The following is a 13,839-nucleotide window of genomic DNA, read 5'->3' on the forward strand; positions in this document are numbered from 1 at the left end:
CATCTTTAAGACAGACACGGAAGCCTCAGTCACATAGACCACGCCTACTTCACATAGGCCACGCCTACTGGAGCCAGATGAGGTCAGAATTAGTGGTGGATTTAATGATTAGTTTCCGTGACCCAGTTCGCGTGATTCAGTTCGCCAAGAGGAGTCGTTCGCGAATCGTTCGTTCGTTCGTTCGTTTGTTCAGTCGAGTTTCCGGTAGCACTAACTCCACTGAGTCTGACTGACTCAGCTGAGAACCATGCAATGGCGTCCATTCCATGATGAGATTTACCGCTACCAGAAACCAGGCTGAACGAACAAACGATTCGCGAACGACACCTCCCAGATCAGTCGAGTTTCCTGTGAATCGATTCACCGGAAACTCGGTGGAGGAGTCGTTCGCGAATCAGCCTAGTTTCCGGTAGCAGTGAATCGCATCATGGAATGCACGCCATTGCACGGTTCTCAGCTGAGTCAGTCAGACTCAATGCTACCGGAAACTCGACTGAATTGGGAGAAGTCGTTTGCGAATCGTTTGTTCGTCCAGCCTGGTTTCCGGTAGCGGTAAATCGCATCATGGAATGCACGCCATTGCACGGTTCTCAGCTGAGTCAGTCAGACTCAGTAGAGTTAGTGCTACCGGAAACTCGTTCGTTCGTTCAGTCGAGTTTCCGGTGAATCGAATGGTGAACGAGACGAACAAACAAACGAGAGAAACGAACCGGTTCGGTTTGTTCATCCTAAAGACTCGTTCACTCGTTTCTGTAACGTTTTTTTTCCCCTTCAAATTCTGTAAAAGTCATACGGTGGCGCTATTGTTAAAAAATCATGAATTAGGCTTATTTCTCCTCACCAGATTAACCCGGACTCAATATCAATCTCTAGAATCAGACGCATCTTTTTCACCCTGGTCTTCTGCTCTAAAAACGTTTTTTTTCCCCTTCAAATTCTGTAAAAGTCAGACTGCAGCCATACCGTAAATCAAAAAATCTTGAATTTTTTTGTGGTACTGCACCCAAAGGTGGCGCTATTGTTAGAAAATCATGAATTAGGCTTATTTCTCTTCACCAGATTGACCTGGACTCAATATCAATCTCTAGAATCAGACACATCTTTTTCACCCTGGTCTTCTGCTCTAAAAATGTTTACTTTTCCCACAATTTCATAGAAAAGCCAAACGTCCACATTCTCAACCCATTTTGCCTATATGAACATTTTGTTATTGTATAACTACCATACGGCTATCTTTAGGATACTGGTTAAGGAGTTGGACTGGTAACCGGAGGTAACCCCGACCCTCCACGGATGAGGTGCCCTTGAGCAAGGCACCTGAAACCCCCACCTGCTCCACGGGCGCTGCACCGCGGCAGCCCACTGCTCCGGTAGTGCCGGTGTGCCCCCATGTGTGTGGACCTCTGTGTGTGTATGTGTTCACCGGCTACCCGGATGGGTCAAAAGCAGAGAAGAATTTCCCCCTAAAAGGGATGGATAACAAAACAAATACCATTAACAGTGCCAATTTTCAGATCTTTACTCTTTTAAGAAATCCCTTTATTCTCTTGTGAAATGTGTGCTTGGAGTTTTCTTCATTGTGTGCTTATGAATCGACATTTTCACCATGTGAATTAGGCTTCATGCAGTTCAGGAATGTCAGTGGCTCAACGGAATAATGCTGTGTACTAATGATACCTGGGTTGAAAGTTTGAATCCTGTTTAGAGCATTATGAACAAGCTGAACATGACATTCTGTCATTGCCAGTCATTTAAGAAACACAACATTGAACAGCACCTGAAATTCATCAGGCAATCAACATTCCGGCTCTTTTGTTTCCAAGAGTCGGATGGCCCAGACACAGTATGGCATTAAGGGGAACTCCTCATTGACCATTTTTCCTTCATAATTAACTCTTGTCATATTTATATTTCTTCTGTTAGTGTTCTTGACTACAAATGTTTAATTTCCCCAGAATTCCTAAGATTTTTCAGGTATATGCTTTGAAGAAACCCCTTAATTCATTTGAGAAATGCTTTGAGTTTTCTGGATGTTGTGTGCTTATCAATAGACATTTTGACCATGTGAATGAGGCTGCAGTGGAACATCTTTCGTTATATTTTTATATCTTCCATTAGTGTGTTCTTGACTTTTAATTTAGCTTGGGCCCTGTTAATCACCGCTTGCGGTTATATTTTTTCGTATGTTTTTCTGTGTATGCTATGTGTGGCTGTAGGGCAGACTAATGCTGCCTGTCTTGGCCAGGACACTGGAAGAGATGTTTAATCTCAATGATTATTATTTTCAACTAACCAATAGTAGTTGCATTGCATTTTAAATATCAATGCACTTTTCAGCCCTGAATAACAATAAAAGCTATTTAATAATTGATTTGCATGCATAGTATACTACACTTTCCATTGAACAATTACCTGTTACCATAAATTGACTAATTTTATAATGTAATCAAATTCTCACACACTAGCTCTGCTTTCAGACACACGTGTAAGTCCTGATATTCTCCTGATTGGCCGTATGTGTGAACAACATATACTGACATTTGTACCCTGGAAATCTTCTGAATAATACTTTCCTGAGGTAGTATTTTCTCTGTAGGTAGGTATGTAAGGTATGTAAATTACCTTATAAGTGAGGAGTAGAAAGTCTGTATTTCTCACACCACTTCAGTGGGTGTGTTGATGACGCTTCTGCATGTCATTGAGTGGCCCCCTAAATGATAATCAACCAGTTGCCGTTTGTTCGCTGAATGGTTAAAAAATATTTAAATGTTGGCACTGATTTTAAGAGTCATTTGTGGTGAATTTTGTGATTTGTTTTATACGTTGAACAATTATAGGCAAAATGTTATTATATTATGCACTCAGAAATTTGTTACAATATCGACTTGGGTTTCCACATAATTGCTATGGGTCTAATTACAATTATTATACATACACCTGAGCATTGTAGAATACCACTGATCGGTTGATACACAACATTCCACGGGTGTGCATTTTTATTTAATAACGGGACACTGTTGCAAATCAATGCATCTAGTTTTCAATGTTAATTTTACAAATGATAAGATAGTTCATCGTAGTTTTGATCTTCGACAAATTAAATCAATTAATTTGGCGAAGATCATATAAGATAAACCACCATGTTTAAATCCAGTCCTTCACAACAAAACATACTAAAATCAGTTTCTGGTACTTACTCTTGAATAGTTTAAAGACTTAGATGGCTAAACACTTAGCCATCAATATTGATGATGGAAATGATCCCTACTAGGGCCCGACCGATATTGATTTTTGAGTGCCGATGCCGATTATTTTCAGAGAAAAATTACGATTACGATTTAATCGGCCGATTAAAAACAAAACAAAAAAAAGCATATAAAACGTAGCTTTTGATACCTTAAATATACTTTAAACACTTTTGACGAATATGTGAATTGAATGCAGAACCTTTGAGTGTTTTAGAATACATTTACAGTCAAAAATTAGTGTAATGTAAAATGTAAAATAAATAACTAACTCCCAATGTGCTGCGCTCGTGAGCAGTGACTAACACGTGCGTGCTGAGCAGTATGGTCTCACCGTTAGAGTCTACAGTATAACAAATTAACATGGCCTGGGACCTAAAGAAAAACAAGCGCAACATGCTCAAACAACGCGTCTTGTGTACATTGGTGAGGTGAGCGCGCAGCTGCCTGAGCGAGCGTGCTTTCATGTTGTACGGTAAAATTCAATCTCCTCTTTTTTACTCCAGCTAAAGTTGTTAGTTAGCAAGGCGAGTAGGAGCGCAATCTGCAGGATACTAAGCGCAATAACATTTAAAAAAAAATAATAATAATAAAAAAAAATCGGTTGTAATCTGCGTCTTTTTGACAGATGTTGATTATTTTCGAAAAGGCTATAATCGGCCGATTAAATCGGCAGTCCGATGAATCGTTCGGGCCCTAATCCCTACAGAGAAATACAACTGTTTTATTACCTTTTGCTTGATGCTGTCTGTTTCTTTTTGTGTGCCTAACCAAGTCTTGCCTTGGCTCTAAGGCGCTAATAACCCTTAATAGCCCCTAAGGGGTAATGAGGGGCAAATAACTCTAGCCCCTTGAAGCCAAAATAATGGGAAGATAGGGTCAAGCTTGAAAAATCCCCAGTCATCATTCAAGGGTATTCGACACATGAGTAGGTCTTGTACATCACAACTTCACATCGCAAAGACCACCACCAATCATTTTAGCTTGGAGTCATCAGCATCAGCGCAATCTCTTGGAACTTCCAAGCCAGCAAATTCTGTTTTAGTTTGGAGAGTACTCCGAGGCTGCCCAACCTAAACAGAAGTCGTTTGATGACACATACCATGCTTTAACCCATCAATTATGGGAGTAGCAGGACTCGTGCTGAACACACAGATATGCTGGCACACACACACACACACACACACACACACACACACACACACACACACACACACACACACACACACACACACACACACACACACACACACACACACACACACACACACAAAAATAGAAAATCGTATTTGTCACTCTGACGCACAAAAAAACACTCTCTTCCAAACAGATTAAACTCCCCCCCACACACACACACAGAGACACACACACACACAAACTAAAACACAAACACACGCACACACAAGCACACACTAAGAATATCTTATTTGTCACTCTGACACACACAAAAACACTCTCTTCCAAACAGAATAAACTCCCCACACACACGCACACACACACACACACACACACACACACACACACACACACACACACACACACACACACACACACACACACACACACACACACACACACACACACACACACACACACACACACACACTTTGCTCATCTTAAAGTCTATCCACATGCTTTGAGGTGAGACAAAATGGAAAGCAAGCTAGAGAATGATGAAAGAGAACAAGAAATGGATGTATAGGAAGGAGAGAGGGAGAGATAAATGAAGTAGGAGAGACAGAGAGTTACAGATACATGTGAAATGTGAAAGCACTCAAGAGATCTGGTGATGATGTGTTATTGGTTGAAGAGGCTTGGACTCTACGTATACACAACCAGGGCTCCTACTTTACACTTCAGCACTCCTGTGTTCAACATGCCTATCAAGCTACTAGCACAGTTAGCTGCGTCCGTGGGAGAGGCTGTGAACTACAAACGATCTTGCAGAGTAACAGACGTCTTACTAACGGCCCCAGCTGCTTCTCGGCCTAATATAGAACTGATTTCATACAGTTGATTGGTCAGGAGAATAGAACAGAACTACACAATGACGCATGTGATATGTGATCAATTGTGTAATTCAATGCCTACACCATGACTGTGGGATCAAACCATTTTATGAAGGGAAACACATAATTAAGCTGTTAAAATAACCACAGCTGGGGCTAATTGTAGGGTATAAAAACAAGAGGTTGTTGCTTAACAATGTGTTGAAAAGCACAAAACCAACAAACCTCCAGCCCAAACTTGTAGAAGGCGTAGTTGAGCAGGTACTTGAGGCAGTTCATGAGGCCCTGGTCCAGAGTGTCCCTGGTGGCCGCGGGGAACAGGGTCTGGACCGCAGGGGGGGAGCACTGGACCTGGCAGTAGTGGTGGATCTGGTGACGGTAGACTGTGGCTTCAAACACCAGCAGCATAAGGACCACCAAATGATTCTGAAAGAAGAGAATAGTCATCTGAATAAATCTCACTGCTCCAACCCACTGAACTGGAAAAGCAATGTTACACGTTTAGTGTGAGCCATCATGGGGATAGAGTTTAGCATTGACTATGTTTACACAAGCTTTCTGAACCTTGCAATGCAAAGAGGGATGTTTTTCTCAGTCCTATCAGGCGGGAAGAGTTGAACGAGAGATACAGACACCCTTCATCAAACCCCCTCCATAGATGTTTTACGCTGCATTTATTCAACATTGTTGTGCCCTGTATGTAAAATGTATATATTTAATATTTAATACAGATACAGTCTAGATTGCAAAAGCTTTGTCTTGTGTAGACAGGGCAACTATGTTGTTAAAAATTTACATTTTATACAATAAAGGAATTATAGGTGCAAGCGCACTTTGCTGTATCCCAGCACTGTGGCATCTTTCCTGAAGCCGAACCAGTTGGCGGGGTCCACGGGCCCCTTGTACAGCGTAGAGTTCTTCATCTGCTCCGGGGACAGGTTGGTCATGTTGGCGAAAGGCTGATGGGGAGGAGGTGAAGATGATAGCTCAGACCAACCCGACTTCACCCATCATTAACTGTTCTCAAACTCACATCACTTCAGGAGAAATGTTACTGATTACCTTCGCAAGTACCCATAACAAGCTTACAGCACTTTTAAAATCACTTTAAAATATTACATTTGTGTCACTTTCACGTCATTCATTTTAATGGGATGTGGGGAGGGGGGGGGAGGAAAACATGACCAATGAAGAATCTAACCTAGATGACTAACAAGTAGAGCAGATTGTGGTGCCAACTGTGTCTGGTTTGGTTCAGAGACTGTCGGATTATAAAGGATTATATATCTTCTTTCAGTAACAATCTCTTTATATACCGTACGTTAAATCTTACCAGGCTGCAGTTGTTTGAGTACTTGTCCGGATTGACGATGACCAGCTGGTACAGCATCTTACACACGATGATGACACACACCCAGACGGTGGACAGACAGGACGCCATGGGCCTGAAGCGGCCGTAGGGCATGGCTAGGGACCACAGGACCACCAGCAACAGGTTCATGACTGAAGGCTGCAGGGGGGAGAGGTGAAAACATTAAAAGAGAGGATGATATGAGCTTGTACTTATTTCTTAATATTCCAATTCTGAATAGAGCCTTAAAAGACAGATCGGATTAAGAGAGAAGAGGTGGTTACCTCTCCTAGAGCGACCCACACGGTGTAGAAGGCCACCATCTTAACAATGTGGAGTTCAAGTAACCTCCAGAGAAACTCCTGAGTCTGGGTCAACGTATCTGAAAACTGTCTGCAAAGAACCAGCAACCTGTCCATCACTAGACCCCATTTACTTGGCATAAGCGCTGGAGTCGAGGATGTGGAGGAGAGAAGAATGGTTTAGCGACAGGCGTGATATCAGATAATTTGAAAAACAAAATAAAAATATATTCATATCTATTGGTAAGTTCTTCCTGATTTGGTTTAAGTTGGGTAATTTCAGTAGAAACGACCACATAGATTTTACAAGCAGGAGCTGTTACTTAACATCTGATCATAATTTGTATATTACGTCACATACTTCAATATGTTCTCTCTCAGGAAGGCATTACATAAACAAGAGCTACATAATGAATTCCTACCTCAATTTAACTATAAACTGGACGATCTGATCATAAGTTCAAGCTAAAGAATGGGAGAACCACTCACCTCCATCCTCTAGATCGTGGTTTCCGATCTCCAGATCTTCATCAAGGCACTCAGTGCCCTCAGAATTGGCGCAGCCACTCTTTCTGATTTCAGGATGATATATTTAGTAATCACCATATAAACATCATATGATTAACATTAATATTTAACGCATGTATTACACATTGTATAATAACAGCAGTCAATAACTACAGCGTATTGTAAAATAGATGGATTTATAGCAAAAGCCTAAAACATGTATAAACAATCATCTCATTAATCACCTGTGTAAAGGGTTTACGTGCTCCAGGTCTGTGAGGCTCATGAATGGCGTGTGGAAATAGTGCAGCTGCAATATGCATGCCAGCAAGAAGAAGCCGGGGATCAGGATGCTGCTGAACAGCTCTGACAGAGCAAATGTCTCCAGGCCGATGTCAGCCAACCTGGAAACGCAGACGTTATGTTAGACTATGGGAGCAGGGGTTAAGGTTAGGGTCAAACAACCGTAACCCGGTCACCGGTCAAGAAAACCATGCCTGGATAAGTTCCCCCTAATGGTGGAGCTACCTAGCATCCTTATGGTTGCAGAACCCCTCACCTTCTTCTTCTTCAAATGCAGTAAGTCTACTGTCTACTGATGACCATTAGTCAATCCTTTCCTCCGAACCTTTTCTGTTGTCAAATTTTGACTGTATTCTTTATTTGTTCTCAGCCACATTACAAAACATAGAAGTAAATTTATTCTGGTAAGCTATAAACAATGTATTTGAATGGTTGAAAGACCTATGAGGAGATAAGAAAAGGTCAACCCACTGTTCCTCTGTGAACCCAGTGAGGTTCCTCCAGTAGCCAGGGAAGTCCTCAAACTGGTAGGTGTAGATTGAGATTAAGATAAGCATGGTGTAGGCCACTACCAGCCACCAGAACACCTTCAGCAGCTTCCTCCACAGGGAGTAGTACACCTGGACACATGACATATGGGTGACTGGACAGAATTAAATAATTACTTTACATAATTACCCTATCTTTGTTGTATACGGGGAAGCAGTTTACCTAGCGATTGTAAGTGCTTGGCACTGAACATCCTTACTGTACCGAAAGCGATATATTGATTTTTATCTTTCTTCTGACAAATGTACTTATTGTAATTTGCTTTGAATAAAAGCGTCTGCTAAATGCCCTAAATGTAAAAGGTAAATTATAAATACATTTACATTATTCACAAACACTATAATGAATCAAATAATAAAACACATAATATAACACAATAATAAATAGTACAATGACGTAGAGGAATGCAGTGGGGTGGTGACAATATCCGACCTGATAGAGGCATAGGCAGAGAAGGAAGAGCAGCATGTAAACGATTTTGTATCCAACAAGCTTCCCAGCGAAGGAGACCATGATAAACATCCCTCCACAGACGTAGATCCAGTACTTGGCATAGCAGCTCATCACCACTCCTCCCACCACCTTCAGCACTGATGCATCACCCCCACTCTGTCCTATATATGGTCATCACAGGAGAAGTAAACACAAAGAGAACATTGAGAAATGGTGACAAGGTATTCTAAGTGAACAGTCCTATACACACCAGACCCATAGACTTAGCTAAGTAGTCAAACAGCCACTAAACTATAACGCTCCGTCAGTTGTTTGTTACTGGCCTCTCATCTCATATTTGTTTACGTGTCTCTAAAACATGCACAGGCTTTTAAAGATGTTTGTAATAAAATAATATTGTGATATTGTTTATGTTAGCGTTTCATGGCTAAATATACACTTCTGCAGGTGGGCATGTCTGTGTAAGCAAGAGGAAAGGAATAACCTTCACCTCTGGTATTGACCTCTTGGAGTTGAGTGAACATCTTAATTTTCCTACTGAAAATCTCTTTCACTGATTGCCGCAACAACAGCCAGAAGGTAAGAGTAAAGAGAAGCTGAGGAGAAAAGAAATGTACAGAAACATAAGTGGATTTAAACAAATTTCTATCTAAATAAAGTTAAACACCCAGTTCCGAGCCATCTTGTGAGACTATCTTGTGTGACTTCTAAGACCTGCTTTCAAGTCCTTGGTTTCTCTTACTTTATTGTCAATTAAATAGGGACCTGCTTACCATAGCGCCTAGCCTGAGGCATGGGTACTGAGCCCTATCTAAGCCGAGCTGTCTGAGACTCAGCAGCCCCACATTGTTGGGCAGCTCTAGCTGGAACTCCATGGCCCAGATGAACTGCAGAGAACACAGCGCCAGGCCGTAGAACAGGATGAATGGCGAGCACAGCATGGCCACGTGGCGTCTGAACAAACACAAAACAAGGAAATAGGATTGTTCAAAATGTATAGGAAAGTTTTTCAATACATTGGCTTCAGACCTGAATGTTATTGTCTTTATAGTACCTGGACCGCACAATCCATATGAGACAAGCCCATAGCAACAGCACAAAGGTCAGCCAGCTGTGGTAAGTGATGCTCCACACCTAACGAAAATGTAAATTATGAAGAAAAAACATGAACTTGATGTAGTAACATAATAATAATAATAATAATAATAATAATAATAAATTCGATTTATATAGCGCATTTCTAGGACTCAAAGTCGCTTTAAACTGAGGGGAGGTGGTGGTAAAACAAACAACAGACATACATCACTGACACACGCTCAGATAGGAGGGGGGGTTGGGGCTAAGAGAAGGCAGTAGAGAAAAGATTGGTCTTGAGGCGGCATTGGAAAAATGGGAGGGACTTTGAGTCTCTGATGTCTTTGGGGAGGGAGTTCCAGAGCCTGGGAGCAACCCTGGAGAAGGCTCTGTCCCCGAAACAGTGAATGTTGAGGCAGCTGATGCCACTGAAGTGATTGAGTAGCTGAAAACTGAGAATGTGTTTAATCATCTTCTGCCTGACAACTTACAGACTAACACACAGAGCTGAGCAGAGCATGAAGATGAGGGTCAGCGTAAGAGATATGACCTCCAAACAGCGAGAGGAGCCAAGAGGCGTCAGACCAATGTACACCAGCTCCTCCGGATCACAGTTCAATGTACACTACCTATCACTATCACTATCTTGCTGTAAATTACTCTTAGGAAGGTTCATTAATAAGGTAACCACTTCCTGCAGGCTTTTAATGATACCTAGTTTAGAATATTATGGGTCTTTCTCTTTGGAGACTTCCGGCGGAATTAGCGTGATCCAAACGTTTTTAAGTGGTTGCGAGTTCAGAAGACGTAATTTCAGTAGGCTATGTGAAGGAAGGTTGCTTGACACTGCTCTGCATGAACATGGTGTTCAGAGTGGATTGCGAAAGACAAGGGATCTGGAACTTCTCAATGTTTATGATTTTGTGGTAGGTAAGGTGGCAGAATAACTATGAAGAATTGTTTGACTGTATTTTTAACTGTGTACTGTATATCTTAACAGTCATGCTAATATTAGCCTCTACTGAAATTAATTTGTAATAGTTATATATTGTGTGATCTACCCTATCCAGTTATGTATCAACAAATTGCATTTCTACGATACAGACAGAGAATGGAATGTCAGGAATGGACATGCAGGTTCAAGAGGGCTTTGGCCGGGACACAGTACGGCTCCGGGGCTGAGTCGCGCCCGTGGCTGTCGGCTCTCCGATGTCCACGGGGGGTGGGGGGGGGGGCACTGTGCACACTGTGCACAGCACAGTGTCAGTCGGCGCTTTGATGGCCACCGGGGGGGAAGCCCTCTGGAACCCGCACGGATAAACCTGACATTCCTGATGGGGTACATTGGCCTTTCCGGGCCGATAATACAGAGCAGAAGTTCGCCACTAAGCCGAGGACTGGAGCTCAGAACGTTCTGGGGCCCGTTGCCAAACACTTAGGTTTCTTCTGGGTCCTGAGGGGAAGACTTTGAGGACCCATGACAGAGCATAACATTGGATGCACTTGTTTGACCCTAGTGAGATGTACCATCATGGCTATGAGAGCACAGACGTAGCTCTGCTGCATCACCACTCGTCCCATGACAAAGAACGGGTTTTCTCCTTCTGGGTTAATGGCAGGGCAGAGGTCTGGGGAAAAAAGGCTGAATTAAGAAATGAACTATATCGTATCCTGCTGCTAAAAATGTGTTTTTAGTTTTTTAAATTTATACCGTAAAATAATCAATATTAAGTTAAATATATTTTATAGATGCAGCTTACCACTAATGGCCTCTCCCCCAGTGTCTGGTCTCTCTGAATGACCTGAAGACAGGAGCATAAGCTAACTCACACACACACACACACACACACACACACACACACACACACACACACACACACACATACACATACACATACACACACACACACACACACACACACACAGTAAATAAAAGATGAGGCTGTAAACAACAATTCTTATTTTCTTGTGTTAATATACATGTACCTGTGTTTCATCCTCATAGTTTTGCCTCTGTGTCCTCCTGGAACTGAGCTCCACATTATCACTTGTTGGCTCACCTTTTTTCTGATGAAAATACACACACACACACACACACACACACACACACACACACACACACACACACACACACACACACACACACACACACACACACACACACACACACACACACACACACACACACACACATGTATTACACAGGTATATGACAGGCCCTATTGTCTGTTCTATGTCATTCTGTAGTGGGCTTCAGACCATGCAGTCAGGGACTGGATGCTTTGGTCTGGGTGAGCTGGGTGAAAAAGCACCCCAACCAACATGACCAGGGTCCCGGTTCCAGGTTAAACTCCTTAGTGTGTTCAGTGGATGCTCTCCTTTGTTTGGCTCTTTGTTAGACATCTTCCCCTGTGGTTGATTAGTTCCAATGTATAAATGTTCCTAAGTCGGGGTTCTGCATGCTTAGTCTTCATATAACCTTGTTGTTTTCTATGTTTCTGTTTTCTCTTTGGCGACATTTCTGGCCCCTTAGTCTATGACTAGTTTTATGTTCTTCTATTGGAAGTCACGGCGAATGCCTCGATTCCTCCTTTTTTGGAGAAAATACAATTGTGCATTCTTACCAGTCCCCTGAGTTCTCTGGTTCAGCCTATCCACACCTATGTGTCAATGATGGCCCCGTACCAGGGTCAGATTAAAAATGACAAACCGATCCACCCCTTTGAGTCAATGAGGGGCCCGTACCAGGTTCCAATTAAAAAGGACAAACCTATCCAACCCTTTAATGTCAATGAGGCCCCCGTACCAGGGTCAGTGTGGGGGGAGTATGGGCAGGTTGGGAGGGCACCGGATCGGCTGGGGGGATTGGGTCTGATTGCGGGCACCTGCTCGCAATCAGGCTAATCAGGGAGTGTGTATTTATGTGCCTGCTTTGTTTGTAGTAGGAACCGGGGAGCAGAGAGAGAGAGGGAGAGATCCAACACGATCCCCACCAGAGATCCCCACCAGAGATCCCCACCAGAGATCCCCACCAGGGATCCCCACCAGAGATCCCCACCAGAGATCCCCACCAGAGATCCCCACCAGAGATCCCCACCAGAGATCCCCACCAGAGATCGCAGGTCGTGGAACGCTGAATGCAAGGATTCTTCCGGATGTTGTTGATTTATAATTTCAAGCCTCTGATTTGTTTTGCTGTATATTAAAATAAATGAGATCCCAGTGAGGGACGACGAACTGTGGTCTCCACACGCTCTTTGACCTGCTACAGTCAGATTAAAAGGGACCATATTGTGTGCATGTGACAGCGCCCTTAAACCTTGACTGGCGATAGTCAAGGTCATGGGTCGGTGTGGCAGTTGATACCTTGGCTGGTGTCCTGTGGCTGCTGGTCTTCAGCACGATGGCTATTGTTATGTAGAGAAGGAGCAATATACCCGGATTGACATAGACGGGCCAATCATGGTTGAGGTTCACGATGAGGTCTGAGGGGGCAGAACAGTTTCCATGTTGAATGATGTCCTTCAGGCCAAACAGTCTAGTGGAGGGGATTTAAAGAAAGAGAAAATCAACACTGTGTCTTTATACCTCAGATAAATCAGGAACATTGTGAAAAGTGTCGTATGGTGAATATTTAGAACTGTAGAGGGCAGATCAGGAAAGCCACGATTATTGAATGAAAGGAATTCTAACAGACTCTTCCTACATAGTCTTTCTGTATTTTAACCTTTTTTGTGTGTTTTGTTTTATGGTAGATATTTATTTGTTTCTTGTAGTCAGTAATTGCGGTTAACTTTTTTATTCTCTACTAATATAATATATGTCGTCAGATAGAGTACAGATCAGAATAAATGGACTCCAGTCATGACTTCCCACCACTACATGACCTCATCCTATAATGTACATTTGGAAAGTCTAGTTAGCTGCTAACCCATTGTGTTTGTGAATTTATGAACAAATCTTACACTTAATATTTACAACAATGATGACTTCATTATCCTCTAGAGGTATGTGCAAAACAGTTTTTTGGGGCTTAGTGTCTCCAT

At 42.5% G+C, this 13,839-nt stretch overlaps 1 protein-coding gene across 2 annotated transcripts in view; it reads right to left on the reverse strand.

The window, feature by feature from the left end:
- The window catches only part of piezo1 (piezo-type mechanosensitive ion channel component 1), a 90,965-nt gene that overhangs the window by 35,250 nt on the left and 41,876 nt on the right, over positions 1-13,839 (reverse strand). For both annotated transcript variants that reach the window (XR_009529148.1, XM_060072404.1), the window contains exons 7-21: positions 13,160-13,331; positions 11,780-11,860; positions 11,554-11,614; positions 11,321-11,421; positions 9,774-9,853; positions 9,493-9,673; positions 9,210-9,315; positions 8,699-8,880; positions 8,189-8,337; positions 7,660-7,818; positions 7,397-7,479; positions 6,890-7,053; positions 6,588-6,764; positions 6,088-6,213; positions 5,480-5,680 (exon numbers count right to left, since the gene is read on the reverse strand). Coding sequence is in view for 1 of the 2 variants with exons in the window: in XM_060072404.1 (XP_059928387.1) it covers positions 5,480-5,680; positions 6,088-6,213; positions 6,588-6,764; positions 6,890-7,053; positions 7,397-7,479; positions 7,660-7,818; positions 8,189-8,337; positions 8,699-8,880; positions 9,210-9,315; positions 9,493-9,673; positions 9,774-9,853; positions 11,321-11,421; positions 11,554-11,614; positions 11,780-11,860; positions 13,160-13,331 (2,023 nt within the window). In the remaining variant the exon portion in view is untranslated. The remainder of the gene's footprint in view (positions 1-5,479; positions 5,681-6,087; positions 6,214-6,587; positions 6,765-6,889; positions 7,054-7,396; positions 7,480-7,659; positions 7,819-8,188; positions 8,338-8,698; positions 8,881-9,209; positions 9,316-9,492; positions 9,674-9,773; positions 9,854-11,320; positions 11,422-11,553; positions 11,615-11,779; positions 11,861-13,159; positions 13,332-13,839) is intronic.

The sequence above is a fragment of the Gadus macrocephalus genome, chromosome 15 (genome assembly GCF_031168955.1).
Source record: "Gadus macrocephalus chromosome 15, ASM3116895v1".
NCBI classification, from domain to species: domain Eukaryota; kingdom Metazoa; phylum Chordata; class Actinopteri; order Gadiformes; family Gadidae; genus Gadus; species Gadus macrocephalus.